Here is a 21,417-nt window from a genome sequence, read left to right on the forward strand (position 1 = left end):
ATCAATTAGCACATATTTTTTATTTATTAATTTGTTATTTAGTTATTTGTTTATTTCCTTGGATTTATGTGTTATTGTTCCCATATTCATGTTGAATGATGCAAATCTTTCCAGTAGCAATCTAAATCTGCTTGATAGCTGAGTTGAATATTGAGCATAATTGGCGATGGTTGTTTGAATAAGCAGTTATGATTGCAACTGGTGATACTGACCGAAAAGTCCCTTCATGGAATGCTGAGAGACTTTCACGAGTCATACCAGGAGCATCGTTTGAAGTAATTAAGCAATGTGGCCATCTGCCCCATGAAGAAAAAGTGGAGGAGTTCATTTCAATTGTTGAAAACTTCCTCAGGAGATTAGTGAGTGATTCAAACGAACAATATCTACAAGAGGCAATTGCATAGAAGATTCATATAATATAGGCAGATGCTAATGCAGTTTGATAAAATGGACAAAAATCACTGAAGGCATATTGATGCACACTCATTAAATTCATCAAGCTCGGTGATCTCTATCTAGAAGTTGGAAAAATGCTGATAAGCAATAACCTATAACTCATTTTTACACTATATCGCTGCTAGCTTGCTATAGTACTTGAAATCCTCTTTATGTTTACCTGAATGAATGATCTGTAACTACGTTCATATCATAGGCCATTGAACCTAACATAGACATCTCTCGGATGTAAAAAGACTTATCATTTAACAAGTAATTTCTAAATTATATATTTGATTTTGGGATGTGGATAACTGCAGGCATTGCAGTTCATGATCGAGACATTCAATTTTTGAATTGCAGTTTTTCTTTTAATTTAATATAGAATAAAACATATTAATAGACAGGATCTCGTGCAGTTCATCATCCATGATTTTGATGTTAAGCTACCTTTTTTCTTGTGTCAAAAATGTTAGCATGAAGCTATTAAAGAGAACAAGTTCTCACTGAAAGAAAATATTGCCAGTTAGAAAGAAATGTAGTAAACAACTTTATCTTTCAGCCCTATCATATCAAAGAAACTCAGCATTTTTTTTAACAGAATTATACTTAAGAATGTGAAAGTGGAACCTATTACAATGACATGTAGGTTTTGCTGGTATGCTGTGTTCAGCCAAATACAATTACTTAAAGCTGATCAATGCTTGATCAGAAAGCAGGATCAATTCCTCTGTTGAAGCTAGAATCTCCTATGCCCGGAGGAACATCAAATCCTGACATGAAGTCATCACCAAATATTATAGCACCAGCAGCTAGTGCTCCAGCACCTAACCCCATTGCAACTCCTGCAGGTACCCTCTGACCAGGAGCTGCCCTGGATGTTGACATCTCTGTGTAGCTTGGAGACAAGCCATCATTTCTTGGGAGAAAAGTTGGAATATAGCCAACATTTGATGGTGGGGGTGGTGGAGGAGGCGTTATTGTTCTAGGCAGTAGATAGCTTGGTCCAGCCACCTCATGGTAGCTTGGTTCACCCATCTCATGGTTGCTTGCTTCACCCACATATGGATCATAATAGTCTGTAGTGGCGAATGGCACTGAATGGTAGTCTGGGACATTTGTTTGTACATGATCTTTTTCTGGCTGATGAATTGAAACTTGGGGCTTCTGTGGATAGACTTGCCTTATTCCTTCCTCTATGGTCAACTGGGTACCATCACCATCATCTAAGAGCAAAATTCCTTCCTTGCTACCTACAGAACAAATTTACGGCACCAGATAATGCCAAGAATTTTCCAAAAAAACTAGGGTTAAACTTAAAGCATACCTCTCAACTTCCTATTAAACTAGGCAATCCATTGTAAGGATGCTGAAATAAGAGCTCGCTGAAAGGAGAGAAAAAATTATGATTGTAGATGTAGAAGAGCAGCTACATTGATAGGTTGTGAAATATGAAATTATCATATACCTGGGTGGGAATTTGGCTCTTTCTTTTTGTCAGAAATACGAATTAAAATATCAATGAAACCTCTTGGTTTGCTGGATTTTTTCTTTCGTAATTGGTAGCTTCCAACTTCCTTTTGCCTAGGTTTTGACACCTCAGAATTCTTTACCCGCTTGACAAGAAACTCTCTCAGAAAAACTGTTGCTGAGCCTAGAAGCTTTTCCGTGAAGAAAACGGGGTCTATACTGTAAACTTCCACGTTCAGTGCCAAATCTTGGATGTTTGACACCGAGTCATCAACAGGAATGACAAACTTGGTTCTCCATACAGGATTTGCATTCCCAGAATTAACAACTTTGGTGCAATATTTGCTATTATGATCAATCCACCCAACAGCAAACCATTGACGCTTCCAAAGTGAGGTTGAAAGCTGGAGTCCATGTGCAGATATCAAGCAGACCTCCACCCATATAATCCCCATAGAAAGTGCAGGAAAGAAAAAATGAGATGTTCAAGGGATGATGTCTCCTGTAAGCTTCTTTAGATAAGGGTTGGGCAGCAAAAGAAATGAACGTGTTTTACGTTTCGAAGGATACTTTACTTTGATATCAGAATTTTTTTTATACCAAAACTCCGTTTGGAGGTGCCCTCATGGCTCATGCCAAGTTGCTAACTTTTCCCCCCCCCCCTTGTTATAAGTGCATCATCACAGCGACAGGTATCTTCTACACTCGTATTAGGTGGGCATATGCAAAGGTAAAAAGTAAAAACTAACTACCTCAGAAAAAAATAGGCCATAGAGTGCAAACACCTTTACAATAGTTCTCTGAAGATTTTTTTTTTTTTTACCAAATTAGTCTCTCAAAAAGACAAATCCGTTATCAAATGTATTTATATTTGTCACACCACTTCTTTAGTCTTTTATACAGATACATTTTACAAGAGACTGATATGAGAAACAAAATTTTAACGGACTGACGTGAAGACACAGATCTTTAGACAGACAATTTTGGCAGTTTATTCCATATTCGGTTGTGCTCTGTACAAAAAATGTATTTTTCCAGAAGCCACAAGTTTTCCCACGTTTGCACTGAAAGCATGGGAAAAAAATCTTGCAATTACATGTTTTACCTATCCATCAATTGAATTTAGATCTACAATGAAATGACTTAAAAAATGGCAATGTTGAACCTCCTCTAGCTGATCAAGCAACAATCTTGTTCATTGTTATTTATAAAATGCAGCTTGACTCTTTTCCTTGAAGATTCGTAGGAGGGTTCCTCAATAATAGGTGGAATCAACAATAGGCAATAGCTTTCGGCCTGCACGTGTAACTGTCTATTCACCTTCCTGGATTGTTAATGGAGCAGTTCTCCTGTACATCATGGTAGTAGAGCCCAAAATGTCATTGCCAAATCCACACGCCTCAAAAAATAACCTGACAAAAGTTAAGAACATCATGTGCTGTCCACAAAGGTATAAGATCAAGCACTCTAGAGGACAATGAACAACCTTTCATTCCCCGAACAAAGGGCTGCTATGTCATAGATGTCTCTATTTGTAAGCATTCTGCAAAAGGATGAAATCATATTAAGACATTTTGAAGATTCACGTGTCTATCTGTAATGAAATAAAAATAGCAAGTACCAGCACACTACAAAGGTCTATGGCCAAGAAAAAAAGTACAATGATAACAGCATGTGATCAATCATAAAGATAACAATGCTACAACCGGTAGACTTGCATGATCAATAATTGTTAGTATGACTTTTAAAGAAGTTATGATAAAAGTATGAATGTCACTGGATGGTATTGTAAAAGCATGATTGTCAACTAATTAGAAATAATCGTTGGTGTGTAACTTTTAATAATTATTATAAAAGTTACAACAAACTTTTAGTAACAGTTTGTGATATAATAACCTGTGATCGGATGATAATGTAAAAACCTATATGTTGTCATTGCATATACTATTTACTCTTTTCTATATTAATCTTCAATCAAAATTGAAATTTCACCTCAATAACCTGTGCCAGTCTCTACCAAAAAGAAACACTAATTCTAATTGAAAAGTCGCTCCAAAATTGGCCAAGTAACTTCGACTAAAGTTTTATTTTATCCATTCAAAACAAAAGTTCTATATCTGCAACAACTGAAGCATAACAATAACTTGATGATTAAGAGTTAAGTCTCGTCCACAACTGCATACCTAACAATTTTTTTAACTATCATCTGACCAATTCCCATTCTCTGCAGGGAAGGAATAACCTGCAAGACACTGAACCAAGTTGATACACTAACTAAGAACGAGCGTTTATTCATTTTCTTTCTTTCTTTCTTTTTTCATTACCATGACATCGTAAATAGAAGCGGTGAGGCCATAATCGGAAACGGCGCGGCCAAACCCGACCAATTGATCGCGTGAAGGAGAAACCGGCATGAAAATATCCGCGATTGAAGACGACGATGAATTCTGATGGAAAACGGCGTTTACATGTTGGGGGTTGTAGAAGACGGAGACAAGAACGGCACTATGAGACAGTGCAGTGCGGAGCTTGCGGATATCCACGGGTTCGGGTCGGGTAGGGAATCGGTGGGTAGAGTGGTTGCAATCAGCGAAGAGGTCTCGGAGACGGTGCGGGTCCACATGGCGTGGGTCGGTGGAAATGTAAATTGGGAAAGGTGGTTTTGATGATAGCTTCTTCGTCTTCTCGAGCTGAGAGCTTTTGCTTGTTCTTCGCCTTACCCATTTTAATTCCATGTATTTGGAACCGAAACCCTCTATCATGTGTTTCTTCAACTGTAACTGTGTCTGGGTTTGTGCTGCGACTCTCATTATTGTCACCATTTCTGTTCTGTGTGTGCTTGGGCAACGCAAGAAGTTTGGAGTGGATAATGAAACTGGATTTTGCTACCTTTTAGGCGAGCCAGGTGGGACTCTAATTTCCACCAATGTTTGATTTTTTTGTCTTCTTTTTCTTTTCTTTACTAGAATATTTAATTAATTTCTTGTATATTATTACACTTTCAAATATTACATTTTCACATTTATTTTCACATTAAGTGATGAAAAGATATGAAATGGAATAAAAGTGTGAGGTGAAAAGAAGTGAAAATGGATAAAAGATAATAAAAGAAAAATTACTTTAGTTAAGAAATTAAAAGATAAAGTATTTAATGTGAAAATTATAAAATAATGAAAAAAATTGAGTAAAGTAATTTTTTATATTTCAACAAAAATATTTCACATTTTAATTTCTTAACTAATACTCTTACGACTTTAGCATTTTAGCATTTACATATAGAGGGCAAACAATTAAGGTTTTTTTTTTTTTGCAATTTACCATTTGGGGATAAATTTTAAAATAATACAGCCAAAGGGATAAGTTGTAATCAATGTTACTACTTCTGAATTGAAATTAATAGCATTTGTTATGATTTTTTTTTTACATTCGTAAAATATTTTATGATTTCAATTTTTTTTAAAAAAAATACCACTTTAAAGTCATAAAAAAATTATGACTTGTAAAACATAATTTTTTTTTGGAATCGTAAATAAATTTATGACTTTAATCTTTTTTGCATGTATATTTTTTTAAAAAAATTGTTATTTATTTTAATTATTTAATGAATTAATGTATGTTTTATTTTATTTAGTTTTATTTAATATTTCTGTTTTTTTATATGGTTTTGTTTAATATTTTTGTATATTATTTTATTTAATATATTTTTTATATTTAATATTTTTCTATATTTCTTAATAATGTTCTGATACAACTTCCCTCTATTCAAAGATATTTCCCCTATCCACATGTCATCTCAAAAAAAAAAAATTCTCCCACCTTTCACCCAGCATGGCTATCAAACCAATGTCTTTTTTTTTTCTCACCCACATGCCCCCATTAGATCTCTCTACTGTAAAGAATTTCTTCCTGAATATCTTTCCCCCAAAAAATAATTATGATGACCATATTTAGACACCAAAACTCCTTTTCACATCCCTTAAGTTGGTTGTAGCATCATTCACCTCCATTTACCTAACAAAGCTTCATTAAACAAGAAAATTTTTTTTATGCCTAAACCTCCCTTTGACTTTGGTTTGCATACATTACTCGAACTCACTCAAGATATTTCATGCTTTACTTGTTCTTCCCCCACAAAAATTCTCTTTACAATTTTCCAACTCCACTCAGTAACCTAAAGAAGGAAAAAAAAAAAAGGAGAAGAAGGAGGATAACACTGAGTTAATAGAGTTACCCTCCCTCTTAGGGATAAAGATTTACTTGACCACATTAAGAGTCTACTTTTTGATTTTATGGATAATAGGACTCCAAGTAGCTTCTCTTCTTGGATTAGCACCAATAAGGATACCCAAAAATAAATTAAAGGTATCTCCATGATACCACAATTGAGTAAACTGACAAAAGTTCTCAAGCTTCCTATATCCACCATCACCCCTATCAACCTACCCTTATGAAAATTCATTTCTAATCCGGACGCCATCTCAAAGCATCTCAATGTAGCCTTTATGCACATGACATTTTGCACCAAGGGCTCAACAAAGAAAAGATTATCATCTACAAACTGCATTAATGACACCTCCACATTATTCTCCCCTACTTTGTATTCTGAAAACAAGCCACCCATATGAGCCATCCTCATCAAGCCACTCAACCCTTTTGCCACCACCAAAAACAAAAATGGTACCAATAGATCACCTTGTTTTAGGCCTCTAGACATTGTAAACTATTCAGTTGGATTTTCGTTCACCAATACTGATATAGTAACAAACTCCAAGCATCCTTTCACCCATTTATTCCATGTCTCACAAAACCATAACCTCCTTAACATGTAATAAAGAAAGCTCCAACTAATTGAGTCATAAGCCTTTTCGAAATCCACCTTAAAAACTAAACAACCCCTTATTCTCCTTCTAGTATCTTCAACTACTTTATTTGCCACAAGCACCCCATCAAGCATGTTGCAACCTCCAATGAAAACACATTGTCTTTCATCAATGATGGCCTTTAAAACTCCCTTCATTTTCTTAGCCAACACCTTAATGATTACTTTATAAATGCCAAAGATATAGGTCCCAATGTCATTCAAACCTAGTGGGTTATCTACTTTCGAAATCATAGCTATGAATGATGGATTCCCCCCTCTAGGAATCTTACCATGAGCCCATAACTCCTTCATCATCAAAATAAATTCATGCTTCAAAGCCTCCCGACATCTCTTCATAAAATTGAAGTTGAAACCATCTGCCCAAGACTTTTATCACCCCCACAATCTCATACCACCTCCTTAATCTAATATTCACTAAAAAAATTGACATAACTGAGAATTTGCCTCCACACCAATTTTAGGAAAGTCCGCCCCATCTAATAGGGGCCTTTCACCCAAGGCTCATAAAATCTCTCACAAAAGAACTCCTTGATCTTGTTTTTTACTCTAGTAGAATCCTCCACCGAACTCCCATCAATCTATAACCCTCTTCATTTATTTTTTTCCTCTAGTTAACCAAAGTGTGAAAGTACTTGGTATTTTCGTCCCCCTCCCTCACTCATTTAGATCTAGCTTTTTAATACATCAAGGAACCATGCCTTTTGGAAAGTTTTTAAAATTCCTTCATCATTTGTCTTGTACATTTTATCTCATCCTCTTATAAGCCTTCATCCTCATCTTTAACATCCAGAATATGGATGTTAACAACTAACTCCTCAATCTTCTTGTTTAATTCCTCATGCTCCTCCTTGTTCTAAATCCTTAACTCCTTTCTAAGCTGCTTCAATTTTTCCTTTTGCACGAAAGTAACCCACCCTTAAGCCTCTGATTCTTTCCACTTGGTATCCATTGAGAACCTTGGAGGGTTTAGGGCACCAACCAATCACCACATTCTTCATGACAATTGGGCAATGATGTGACAGATTCCTATCCAACTCGTATTCCTCAGACACCAGGTACTTGTCCAGTCTACTCTTAGAATAAGAGTTAGACCTATACAGGTAAAACTCCTACCAATCAACGGAATATCTTCAAGCCTCATTTAAAAAATAAAGCTATTAAATGCTTCCATCTCCCTCCCACCTGTTGGATTGTTGAAGTTATCCCCTCTTTCTTCTAACTTTATAATTGAAGTTACCTTTCTTCCAAATACCCGTAATTCCCAAGAAACCAACCCCCGATAAATGATCAGTGACATCAAAAACACCTTTTTCTCCAAATAGTTAATAATCCACCAGATGAGTTGATTGTTGAATGTTGGTAGAACTCCAACTATGAATCTCCCCAAATAGATGAACACACCGTGAACGAAATTGTTTCCAAATTAGTCTCTTGGAAACATGTCAATTGGATCCCTTTTGCTCTAATAAGGTCTCTAATCCTCCTCCAATTTATCCCCCCCAGCAAATATCTCATGTTGTAGCTTAGAACAATCATGAGCACATCTTGCCATCCCTTTCAATGTTGTTGTTTCCCAGGTCTAGTTTCTATCTAACATCTCTCATTCCCATTTCAAATATTCTTTCCTCCATTTTTCTTTATCACATCTCCCTGTAACCCCCATAACCTTTTTGCCTCAGCCTAGTCATCCTTAACAACCAAGGAACTGCTGTGGAAAGACCTAGCCTATCTTTATTTAGAGACTCAATCCCTCCTAAAATCTTTTAATTTTTATTTTTTGTACTTCCTTCCGCTTTCCCTTTAGCACCTATCCTATAGTTGTAACTGGGCCCTCCCCACCTTCTCCCACCCCTGTCTCCTTTTCATTTGTCAAACCTTTCGTCTTCTTACTTGTCGCTTTGTGAGAGCATGATGCCTCTGACCCTTTCCTACCCCTTCTGTGTTTCATTCCATCACACATATGTTCTAAACAGAGAGACCTCTGTTGTATCTGCTCAACAAATCCCAAAAAAGTGGATTTGTTTTTGAATTCTAATAGACCCTTCCTCCCCCACCTCCCTGCATACCATCCTTACTTGGCCCTCAGATTGCTTTTCTGTACCATCAGCATTAAATGCTTGACAAAGACTATCTCCATTACCCAAACTACCCTCCTTGCTAACGTCCACTTTCGTTTTTCCGTTCACCGTCGCCGGCAATCGATCACCCTCCGGTTTCTTTGTCCTCCATATCTTCCTCCTTACCTAGACACTCTGAAAAGCTAGATTTATAACCCCTATGATTGATGAGCCATCAACTGATCTGAGTCTCTCTTCACCATAGCATGTGTCAATAGTAACCCTTTGTATTTCCATCTCCTCTACGATCCTCACTGTATAAGACCTCCCTTCAATCTCAGACATCTGGTTGTGCAAATATTTTTGTAAAGAAAGTGTGAATAAGAACTCTGGCATACTCTAAATTTGTCATGTTTAGAGTATCCTCATCCACTGATAGCATCTCCCCCATTATCTCTACCATATTTTTAAAGCATTGTGGATTCCAGATATGGAGTAAAATGCCAACAACATGTATCCTCACCTTTTGGTTTCCTGTGGCTTGCTCTAGAGACCACGGTACAATATATTCAAATATCTCTTTAAGCCACTCCTTTGCTCCATCAATCATGTTCTTCAAATCCTCTCCCACCAGAGGACTCAATAAGACTAGGTTATCCCCTAACCTCGTAGATACTAAGTTTAGTCCTTCCATGAAAAATAGCTCTTGAATACCCTCCCTTTGTATAGAGACATGTGTTCTTTAACCACTCCAAATGAGTTGCCTCCACCATGATGACTTGTTCATGTCTGTCACCCTTTCTGCTGGTTTCACCAAAATGTGTTTTCCTCTAAATCCGTCACATGCAAAAAATATCTGGAACCTGGTTGCTTTGGACTTGACTTAATTATAAATATAAATATATACACATCTAAAAGCAAAGGATTAAAGTAAAGAAGAAACTTTTCTATAACCTAAACAATAGTTTTATGTCTACAATACACATACAAACATATGCAAAAATCTTTGTGTCATAAGAAAAACTAAATGCTTGCACGTTAATGAAAATAAAAGTTGAATTATTTGTGTCATTAGCTATGAGCCGATCAAATCTCCTGAATGAGAATATGTACACCATGTCCCGGTTCTACAATCATTCTATATGCCGGAGAATGCCTATAACTAGGAGACAAAGAGAAGCTAAACTTGGAGATGATAAGTGCTAGCACAACCTTCAATTGAACCATTGCAAAGTTCTTTCCCAAGCACAAGCGAGTACCCAATCCAAATGGCACATAAGCATGTGGAAACCTGCAAGCCTTGGAGACACCCTCGCTAAACCTTTCTGGTTTAAACTCATTTGCATCTGGTCCCCAAATTTCAGGATCTCTATGCAGTGTTGGGATCAGAGTCCATAAACAAACGCCTTTAGGAACATTGAGGTTTCCAATTTGGATATCTTCATATGCCTCCCTTGAAACAAAGGCTGCTGGTGGGTATAAACGTAGCACTTCTTTAATCACCATAGCCACCTGTAAACAGCAATCAACCAGAATGAAAAGGGTTTATAAAGTGTCAAAAAATGTGAAATCAAGTGGGATTTGAGGCAAGTTCTTCCTCCTTTAGAGAGGGAGAGTACATTTGTATGTAGTGAGGAAGAAAATGGTTTATTTCTTAGTGGATTGTCAAATTTTAACATGATAAGCTTATGTTCATAACTTTTGTTTATCTTTTTTCTTAGTAAACAATAAATAGGTACATTACAAAAGAAAAAAAGTAATTTCAAAAGTATATATGTATATGACTTGACTTGACCTTTGTTAACATATATAGAACATGTTTGGTTTGCAGTTGTGAAATTACGTTTGAGGCAAAAGTAATTTTGTCAACAGATGAGTACTGTTGCTTTTGCATTCGTTTTACTTTTATCAATTGGATATGCATTGGAACACACGCATCGTAGCATTTTCAACTGCAAACCAAAGATACACCCAGTCTGTTGTCTAATAGAAATTAAACTTAGTATAACATTAGGGATCCATACTAACATACAAATACAACAAGCTAATATAGTATAAAAAAAAATACATATTATCAATGACATGCAAGACTAATTATATGCTTCCACAAAATCAAACTGCATGTGTACCGTTTTCAACAGAGGGACAGAATCTGCATCTGGTACACCATTGGGGCAAAGTTCAGCCACCTCAGTCCTTATACGGGTCTGCCATTCAGGGTGCAAAGCAAGAAGCATCAGACACCAAGAGGCTGCAACAGCTGTGGTTTCATGGCCAGCAAAGTAAATGTTTTTGCAGTTATCCACAATGAAACGCTTGGAGAAGTCCTTCCCCAGACTCTGATCAGTCATTGCTGCTTCCAACAGCAACTGCATCAAATCCTTCTCTGATGAGGATGTCCCTGAGCACTCCCTCTTGCGTTCCTCCACCAACTCCCAGATCAGTGACTCTATCTCTTTCTCCAAACTTGCTATCTCGTTTTGCTTCTTTGACGACAAATGCTTCAGTTTGTCACTGCCATTAATTAATAATCAGTAAGTTTTAGACTACAATTAAATTCACCATTCTTAGTTACTTTGTATAAGGCTTTAATGACACACTCAATGTTATATAGATTTTAGATAAAGCTAATTAGAAATTTAATACTTGTACCACACATTATATGATGGTTTTTGGTTTAACTTAAGTGGCACTCGTGAATTCAAGTGTCACACATACAATTATGCATATGTACGTGTATGAATGTAAGAGTTGTACTATAAGATAGTGGAGTTTTAAAAGAGAAAAATGTATTTTAAGTCTCCCAAATTTTGGGCAAATTTAATTTTAATTCTTATATTTTAAAAATAATAGTGGTTTTGGTGGCTCTCGTATTCTTATAATGTGGTAGCTATGGTTCAGAGTCCTGTACTTTATTTTAACTTGTCTAAAGATAATATCTAACATAATTTAAAATACAATAACTAAAATCACCATTTTTAAAATGTAAGAAGTAAAACTAACTTTGATGAAATCTTGAGTGACTTAAAACACATTAGAATAATACAGCATTGGCATACCGGAAACTGCTGAGCCCAAAAAGGAAGCCACCATGCTTGGACATGGCCTTCTGTATGCTTCTAAGCTTTGAGAAGACTTCTTTTCCCTTGGAATAAGAATGGCCAAAGCAAACCCTTGAAATAACATCAGCTGAGAAGCCCCTCAAATCTACATCCACTTTAACTTCAGCTGTGGCACTTCCTTTGGCTCTCAATAAATTGCTCCCATTTTAGTAGTAATGGCTGTGCTGACTCTATCATTAGGCCCACCATACCCTGCCATAGTTATTAGGAATCAGAGGTGAAGAATTGGTGAGGGAAAAAGAAGCTCGAGAGCTTGAAGATTGAAAATGCTCAAAAGGAATCATATTGAAAATTAATAAGATGAGAATTATACAATGGGGGACTCTTATACACAGAGCTAATTGGATTAACCATTCCTAACTAATTTTGTAACTTCCTAACTCACTAACTTTCTATTACCTCTATTAATAGTGATGAATTTCACTTCAGATACACTGTTGACTGTCCTACCACGTTTTCTTTCTGCTCACCAAGGATCATTTATTTAATTTTTTCTTTTATACAACAACGACGACGAAGATTAAACTTAAATTTCCATACATACTATCTAAACTTCATTATTAGACCAATTCTACTGGATTGGATCTTATTTTTAATTATTCAAAGAGAGGGCGAGTCTTAGCACAGTGGTAAAATTATGCTTTGATAAAGTTGATCCATGTAGCCGATCCCACCTAGTGGGATAAGGCATTGTTGTTGTTGTTGTTGTTGACTGATTGAATCTGAAAACAGCTTCTTTGCATATGCAAGAGGAAGGTTGTATACATTGACTCTCCCTCATATCTTGGAATAACTAGAAGCCTCATGACACTGGAATACTTACTTTTAGACATATATTCAAAGCCTGGCTAGATTATTTGGTTGATAACATAAGCTCTGCGACGGTTCAGGTGGGGTACTTTCCTATAAAGTAAACAGGTATAGAGGGACTTCCCTATCCATGCTTTAATTCACTTTCATTTCCCTCCAAAGAATTGAATTAAAAATTAATTTCATCTTCTAGATAGAGCAGGTACAATTGCTACTAGCAGGTGATAATTTTTTATGTGGGGCAGGCACTGCATATATGTGCAAATAATGTACTACTATACTCTTCTAGAAATATGTCACAAAGCAAGTTAGGTACTGAAAATAGGTAAAATTACCAGAAGAAGGACTGCATGTAAAAACAAACCAAGATAATTGTTGTCTTAAAGACAGAGGGGGTGCTCACAAAAATTTATCGTTTATGATAGAGTTAACTTGAAAAGTGTACTTTAGATAGTATGGACATCACAAGGACATGAATATATGATACCGGATATATATACCAAATTTTAAAAATTACTAGTATAAGATAAAAATAAATATAAACACAATGCATAAATTAGTATAAAATAAAAATCTTAAAAATACGAATTATTATAGTTATCGTAAAATAATAAATCTATTTAATTATTGTGGTACTCCTATTTGTTACATTAATATAAAAAAAATATAAAATATAATCAGAAGTATTTAAATTGTTCCTAAAATGTCTACTTACAAATACATAAACGTATATATCCAAGACAAATAAGACTTACACAGATAATTAAGTTGAGGTATTAACAGATATATAGTTACAAATTTATATATACCTTAACTTTGTCCATGAAGAACTCAGCTGCAACAAGTTTCCTCTGTTGGGCCCAACTGAGCCCGTTGGCTCTCAAAATGCCATTGCCAAGCATAGGAGCAAGTTTGTTTGTTATATAAGTAGGCTTACCCAAATCCAAAGTGATGCACTGATTCATTTCTCTCACTAGATCTGGTTGGTTCACATACAGGTGTTGCTTCATCCCTGTGGAGTAAGTGTACAGTAGACCTGCATGACCAGATATTCATATTCATGTCTCCAAATCATTAATTGTTAGATGCATAATGCACACCATTTTGTACAAATTTTGATCTTATATACTCACTCGAGACTTATGTATAAGAAAAAAATGATCCGGTATGTTGGATTTAAATATAAATAAATATAATTAATTTTGTTTTATTTAATTTTATTATTTCTAAAACATTTGTTATTGAATTCTAATTCTATTTTTAATGTCTTATTTTTATTCATGATAATAAGTTTGAATGAATGATATTTTAGAAATAATCTTATCTTGAGATTTAGAAAATTAAATGATGTCAAATAATTTTTTTAATCAGTGTAAAAATAATTAATTATTTTTACTTATATATTAATTTAAAGAAAATAATAATGATAAAGACACTCAATGTTAGTCCTATCATTTAATGGCCCCCATTTTAGATAACCCCGATGCTATGCTCTCCCCATTGGAGAAGTACAAGTAGCAATACATTCATTAAGATTTTTTTTTTTGTTTAAGGATCATGTATTAAGTATTAACAATATAAAACAATTTTAGATTGTCAACCAATAACAAATTATTATTGTTGTAATTTAAAAAATGATTATTATAAAAGTCAATCATAAATGATGATTATAAAATTGTTTAAGTCTCATTTTTTTATTTAATGTATCTTTGTGATTTTATAGTTTTTAATAAATTTATAATGAAAAGTGGGTTAGAAGAAATATGATAAAAAAAAGGTTTTATTAACTCTTTCAAAATTGTATATGTATATGTTTTGAGTATAATTTTTTCGTTCAATAAAGAAAGAAAGAGAAAATAGAAAGTATGAGAGAGAATAATTAATAGGATAATAAATAAGATAAATCTTGACTTGTTATATATAGACTACAGCATAGGCCCATGAGTACCCAAATTGAAACACAACAACAGCTGTAAAGTTGACAACTACAAATGTATAATAAGAATTTTGCAGATCAGTCTAAATATAGAAGATAAGATACTCATGTATCTTCTGGACCCCACATTGGTCAAACTTATTATCTGTCTTTATTAGTTATGTTTTTTTCTTAATTTTTTTTCTTTTGCATTTAATTGCATATACCTTAAGAATAAAAATTCAAGGGAGTTGCTATGCATATACAGAAATCTAAAAAAATTGGTACAATTATTTTTTTATCAATAGTGGAATGAGAGAGAAGGGAAGAAAAAGCTTCTCTCAATAGTAGTTCCAAAACCTTTAAATTTTCAAAAATGTCATAGAATTTGTCAAATTTCAATCCAATTTTTGTAACAAAATATGGATTGTAGCAACAAGTGAAGAAACCTCTTGTTTTTTTGTTCCGTAAGTTGCAAATACAGGCAAGACAATTATACAAATGATCAAACAGGAAGGATACAATAACTGAAATCATAAATAATCGTCAATTACAACTTAAAAATGAAAGATTTATATTGTGTAGATTAATTCAAAAAAATTGAAAATGTTTAACCATAATGCATAAATTACTTAAAAGAAGATGAAAAGGATATGATCCTTCTTTTCTGGTTCATCATCTATTATTGGCTTTTAAAAGTGTCAAGGTCATGTTTACTTTAGAAAAATCTCGGCTTTTTCTCTGCCATCCCAATCCCAATCTCAATTTTTCCCACTTGCAAACTATATACTCCACCATAAAGACGAGACGAACGAGGAATGTTCAAAAAGATTGCTGTCATGTCTAAAACTCAACCAATTCGGTAACACCAAATGCATAAACACAGGGCTTTTTTGCCCCTTGGATCTTGGTTCACCATTAAAGAAGAAAACATTGCAAAAACTGAAAAAAAAAAACGTGATAGCACCATGTCTTGTTGAAATTAGTGCTCCAACAGAGTTGCACATTTAGGCACAGATGCACCTAGCTAGACTTTCGGCAAAAGTTAATAACCTATCTTTAAATTCATGATTGCCAAATTTTGAAACTATTTGACACGCCCATAGTTTTTTACTCCATACTTTAGGATAAATTTCTTCCTAAATTCTTATTAAGAAAAGAAAATAAGAAGTTAAAATCAATTGAGGGTGTATTTGGATTATAATTCTGTTGAACATAATCAATGGTTTTTTTTTCAGTAGTGTTGTTCTTTTTTGGTTATGTGCTTTGGAAAGTGTGAACTAATGTTTGGAGCTTCAGAAACGACAAATTAAACGCAGCCGTTATAGTGCATGTTTGGATTGGTGGTGAGCTGAACTCACCATGATTTTTGGAAGCAAAAATCATAGAGTCTCACCATGATTTCTCACCACACTAGAGAGTAGCTTTAAGGCTACCATGATTTCACACGGCGGTTCCAAACACGCTCATAACCTGTTTGAGTGGTTGAGAAGGAGGGTTTAAGGGGAAGGAATAAGAAAAAGAAAAGTGGTGAATTCGAATTTCCTTAATAACATTGGCTTCATAAAAATAAAAAAAAACTTATAACCTGTTTGGTTCAGCATTTGAGGCAAAAGATCCCAGTCCATTGAGAAGCTAAAAAGTCTAGCTTCTCTGCCTTTTGAAATTCTTGACGCAAAAATCATAGGATACTCACGTCTTAGACGAGTAAACAAGCATACACTTATACACTTCAACTTTTAAAGAAATTAGATGAGAACACTTATATAAACATAAGTCCTTAAGTTATTTCTTTATTTTCTTCTGTTAAGAATAAATTTATTCAAACAGGTCTAAATCTATAATAAAAAAATGCAGAATTTTTTAACCAGGTTTCTAGTTATCCAACATCCTCAGCACCAGATTTGTTTACATACATAAAACATTTTAAAAAAAATGGTAAAGATTAATAGATCAAAAGTAAGAGAAGGGTACCATATTGTTTCCTCCAGTGTTCAAAATAGGGGAAGAGGGTTGCAGTGTAGTCATGTGCTAGAAACTGATCAGAAAGGTCGGAGTTGCAAGTGGAAGCAGCTTTGGCCTGAGATTGAATTCTTTGCATATCAGGCAGATTCCCATGTAGAAAAGAAGGTGGAGGCCCTTTTATACCTTGCATTTGTAGCCTCTTCCTCAACCTTTGAGACTCATGCCACAAATTACCATACACAGAAAGAATCCAGCTTAGAATCCCCACAACAGCAACTGAAAAAACCAGTTTCATTGCCAGAAAAAACTCCTCCATATCTCTCCCTTCCTTTCTTCTGCCTCTTGCTTACACTCTTGTAATCTAAGTGCTACACAACACATAAAAACTATAACTAATGTGTCAGGGAGCAAAAAAGCTGATTACTTTAGCCAGTTGCAGAGTTTTATTATATGTATTAGAGCATAGAGAAAGGGGTGGGAGAGAGATAGAAAAGTGGTTTCTGTCCAGTAAGAGGTGGTGAAAGAATCTATAAATGCAATCGGGGAATGAATCGCTAGGAAAGTAGACAAGAAGCTGAGAATAAGGACTACAACAGGAGGAGCCACTGACATATGCAAAAGCTTTAAATATATGCATGAATGAATGTTACTGTGATATTATATTATAGACAAATGATAAGAGTCTCATAAGAATATTAGTAAAAGAATTTAAACTATAAATATTTTTATTGAGGTAAAAATTATATTATTAGTAAAAAAAAATTGTTTTTTATATCATTTACATAATAAATATTTTTTTTTAATTTTTATTTATGTTAGGACACTAAGACTCTATATTATATGTGCACATGCTTTCATGAGTGGAAACTCCTATGATAATTGACCACGAGTCAAATGATTTAAAGGAATAAGCATTTGTTTATTCATTAAATTAAATTATTATAAGTAAATGTAACAAATTAAGGAGATATTTACAAGTTATATTATTTTTATATCATGTATTATTAATACATTTTACTCAATAAAAATCATATATGATATAACTTATCAATAAGTTATAGTCCAAGTAATATTAAAGTTAATTTTTTAAATAAAATTTTGAATTCAAATCTTATAGATAAAAAATATATTTGGAAGAAAAAAAATTATTAAAGGTGATTTTTTATTTTCCGACGTATATTTGTTATTAACAAAATTGATGAGTTCGTTGACACTAATATTATGGATAAAAAAATATAAGATATAACTGGAGTTACAAAACAAAATGACTGTATAAAAAACTAAAAAGTATATTATATTTATAATGTTTTTTTTTATGATATGCGAACTTAGTAACTTTTATTTGGCAATGCACTGGACGCTATTGGTAGCATATTCCTTTCAGCTTTAAAGCTAAAGAGATACCAAAGTACAGCGTACTTGATGTAGAGAGATCGTTCCTATTCGTCTTTATTTATTTTTTTCTCTATGTCAAGTTTCTGTATATTATTTTGGTAAAGAATGATATGTGATGCTTGGTTTATGAAGTGGGGGAAACTTAATGAACTTGTTGTTGATGACACCTCCCCTGTCCTCTGTCGATTATTTGGTGTGATGCTTGGTTTATATGTTTAATTATATATTTAAATAAACTGTAAAAAAATATACATATATGTTTATATATATATATATATATATATATATATATATATATATCTTCGAATGTATAATAATAATAGTAATAATAGAAACAATAATATATCTATTAATTTATACTTTTAATTATTAATTTAACAATTTTTAAAAACAATCAAATTAAAAAATATAGATATATAAGTAAATTAAAATTAAACATAATTATTATTTTTTTGCTGAAGTTTCTCTGATGAAGACAAAAGTATTAATTAATGTTATTAATATAATATTTATATAAATGCATAAATAAACCAATTTTCTTCTATACAACATTGATTATTATAATTATTAAATATAATATATATTAATTTAATATTATATCATCATACTTTTAAAAATATTTGCAAAAAACCTTTATATCCCATGCAAAAGCTAATCATAGAATACAACATTCATAATTAGTGAATAGGTTAAAAAATCACTAACCTCGAGATCTTTCATGAGTACAATGCTTTATAGACATAGTTTTGTACCAATATTAGTAAAAAAAATGTTATCTTAATGAAATATTTTTATGGCAAATTAACACAACATTAAGAACATAAGAAGAATAATAAGTTTTTCACTTTAATCATTACAAAGTCTCAGGAAAAAAACATGCAAAACCTTTAAAAAAAAATGGAGAAGCTACTTCAAATGTAAGGATAACAATAAAATTTCATTTCATCAAATAAACCTTTGGATTTCAATTACATTGTCTATCATGCAATTAGTCTCAATGGAATCAAACATTTATTATAAAGGGTAAATAGATTTTTGAACTAACATCTATAATTTTAAATGATTGAGATAGTAAATAACAATACTGATAATTATACAAAAATTTTAAACTTACACAACAATGCAAACCTACACTACAAACATCAGTTTTGGACCTCCACTTGACTATTTTTACCTTTTATACAACATCAGTTAAAACACTAAGAATTGGTTTATGGGAATGTACGTGTAAAAATGAAAACCCTAAAATTAAAAAATTCACAAAAAATCGATGCTCATAAATAGAATGAGAAAAAGATAAGATGAAGGTACCAATATACTAATTAGTTACCAACCAAAAATGATGTTGAAAGATGGAAAGGAACAAATGGGAAAGATGCTAAGGAAAAATCAATTAAAGCCTTAGAGGAACAAGATGTGAAGGTTGAAACTCTTAAGGAATGAGAGGGTGAAACTTACTCAACAATGACTTTTGCTTTAGGGAGACAACTCTGTAAGAGTTGAAAGAAAGTTGGAGGCAAATAGTTGTGATGCTAGGATAAGGGTTATGTTAAGGTTAAAATGAAAAAAAAAAAGAATATATTGATGGTTGATAAAATAGACTCCAACATGACTATATTGATGGTTGGTAAAAGAATATACTAGTGCTCAAACCAACTTCGGTCTATTTATTGGGACTTTTGCTAAAAGATTTTGTTCCTCGTATATTTTTCAACATATGCATATTTGCCCATATGATGTTCTGAAAAAAGATAAATGCTTATTTCAATTCCTTCATGAGAAATTAACAATAAAATAAATAGTTTATTTCTCATATTGATGGTGTCTCTTCCACCATTTTTTGCAAGGCATTGACCATCTCATCCTCAGATTATAAAATTGGTGGTGGTGATTTATTAGTAAAAGAAAATGGTTACCTTCTACATGTTCACCATTCATCATTTCAAAATATTTGAGATGGGGTATTAACTTTTGACGTAAGATGTAAGTAATTTGTATTAGGTACATCATTGTATGAAATAGTTTAGAGAGTCATGTAACCCTTTTCACGCTCACGAGCAACCTCCACAATACTAATATATGTGTGAATAAATGTGAGCCCTGATGTGTGAGTACCATGTCCTTCAACTTTGTAGAATTAAACTATTTTATTTTTTATTTTTTGCTTAGCCCACACCATTGGTTTACATGGTGTAGTTGTGGGCTCTTGATCGAATTGTTTTACCCCTGAATTAATGATTGGTTTGTTTCGTTTAACTATCGAATCACTTATATCCTAATTATTGGCATAATCAATCCCATTGAAACAATTTATAATTTGAGCTTTCTCTCATACTTTTAATTCCATCCTTTGCCAATTAATGAAGGTTTTTTTTTTATGTGTAGCTATGCAAATCTCCCTTCTTATTATTGGCACATGCATTAATTATGGATATATCATTAATTTGTTTGGTAAGTGTTGTTGCCTACTTTACTGTCTCATTATGATTTTGTGTTGTCTTTTCATGTTGATGGTGGACATCTACCGAAGTTGTCATTGCCTTCACCACACATTTGTGAGTCACGCCATCATAATAGTCACAACTAATGCAATTGATGTGCATTCCTTCACTTTCAACCTTATACCAATGCCTACTTAGATACACTTTGCTCGCAACTAAATGTGTCAAGTTTATTTCAATACAAACCCTACTAGATCTCCTCATTTCTACCTTTATCAACTTCCTCGTTGCTAATACCACGACTAGTAAAAAATTTCATCATTCTACACCAGATTTAGACTATGGAATTTGATTCACACCATGGTATAGTCAACCTTCACTATAGGACAGACGAAATATAGACTCTAGTTTGTGATTGTTAAGTAATGATCAAATATCATCCATGGGCTTTTATGTATCACCATTTTTTTGCCCTTTGCTTTATCAAACTCTATCACATAAAAACTACAATCCACATGCATGATATTAAAAGCCTTCTAAGTGCCATCATTTTTCAGTCTATCCTTCATTGTATTCAAACCAACAATCTTTCACAGGACTTTAATCACAAATGAATTCTATCAGGGGTTACACAATTCCTAAAAACTCGACTATCCAAGAATACCTTAAGCAACAATCGATCTCTTCCCTTGTGTACCATGCAACCATCTTTTGTGCAAAAAGAAAATCTCGCATAAGTGGACTTGGCTTATTTTGATGGACCTTGTCCTAAAAAAGTTATTCTTTTCGTTCTATTAACTTTCACCATCTTCTTATTCAACTGACTTCTGTGTTGTCTTCTCTAAAGAAAATCCCGACCAGTGTCATTTTGCGAAAAAACACAAATCCTTCCGTATCATAAAATGTCTAGATTCAATTATATAAA

General features: G+C 33.4%; 3 protein-coding genes across 3 annotated transcripts; all 3 read right to left on the bottom strand.

Annotated features, from left to right (window-relative positions):
- Positions 1-1,068: 1,068 nt before the first annotated feature.
- On the bottom strand, positions 1,069-2,677 carry LOC100818230 (uncharacterized). Its single transcript, XM_014774911.3, has 2 exons — positions 1,904-2,677; positions 1,069-1,688 (listed from the first exon to the last, which is right to left on the bottom strand). The coding sequence occupies exons 1-2, from the start codon at positions 2,358-2,360 to the stop codon at positions 1,144-1,146; spliced, it is 1,002 nt and encodes a 333-aa protein (XP_014630397.1). The 5' UTR covers positions 2,361-2,677; the 3' UTR covers positions 1,069-1,143.
- A 154-nt stretch (positions 2,678-2,831) lies between these two features.
- Positions 2,832-4,832, bottom strand: LOC100792685 (uncharacterized). Its single transcript, XM_014774912.3, has 4 exons — positions 4,230-4,832; positions 4,089-4,147; positions 3,392-3,448; positions 2,832-3,317 (listed from the first exon to the last, which is right to left on the bottom strand). The coding sequence occupies exons 1-4, from the start codon at positions 4,725-4,727 to the stop codon at positions 3,218-3,220; spliced, it is 714 nt and encodes a 237-aa protein (XP_014630398.1). The 5' UTR covers positions 4,728-4,832; the 3' UTR covers positions 2,832-3,217.
- A 4,937-nt stretch (positions 4,833-9,769) lies between these two features.
- Positions 9,770-17,260, bottom strand: LOC100818766 (cytochrome P450 714A1-like). The gene is given in 6 exon segments (XM_014774913.1): positions 9,770-10,356; positions 10,974-11,358; positions 11,904-12,100; positions 12,102-12,158; positions 13,586-13,812; positions 16,666-17,260. Coding segments are annotated over 6 exon segments (1,599 nt in total). The 5' UTR covers positions 16,973-17,260; the 3' UTR covers positions 9,770-9,930.
- Positions 17,261-21,417: the final 4,157 nt, after the last annotated feature.

This window comes from Glycine max, chromosome 4, assembly GCF_000004515.6.
Source record: "Glycine max cultivar Williams 82 chromosome 4, Glycine_max_v4.0, whole genome shotgun sequence".
NCBI classification, from domain to species: domain Eukaryota; kingdom Viridiplantae; phylum Streptophyta; class Magnoliopsida; order Fabales; family Fabaceae; genus Glycine; species Glycine max.

Coding starts and splice junctions, on each gene's coding strand:
- LOC100818230 (XM_014774911.3), bottom strand. CDS start 2,360: ATGGGGATTATATGGGTGGAGGTCTGCTTGATATCTGCACATGGACTC. Junction 1,689..1,903: donor AGAGCCAAATTCCCACCCAG/GTATATGATAAT, acceptor TTTGTTCTGTAG/GTAGCAAGGAAGGAATTTTG.
- LOC100792685 (XM_014774912.3), bottom strand. CDS start 4,727: ATGGTGACAATAATGAGAGTCGCAGCACAAACCCAGACACAGTTACAG. Junction 3,449..4,088: donor ATAGTTAAAAAAATTGTTAG/GTATGCAGTTGT, acceptor ATCCTTTTGCAG/AATGCTTACAAATAGAGACA. Junction 3,318..3,391: donor CTTTGTTCGGGGAATGAAAG/GTTGTTCATTGT, acceptor AACTTTTGTCAG/GTTATTTTTTGAGGCGTGTG.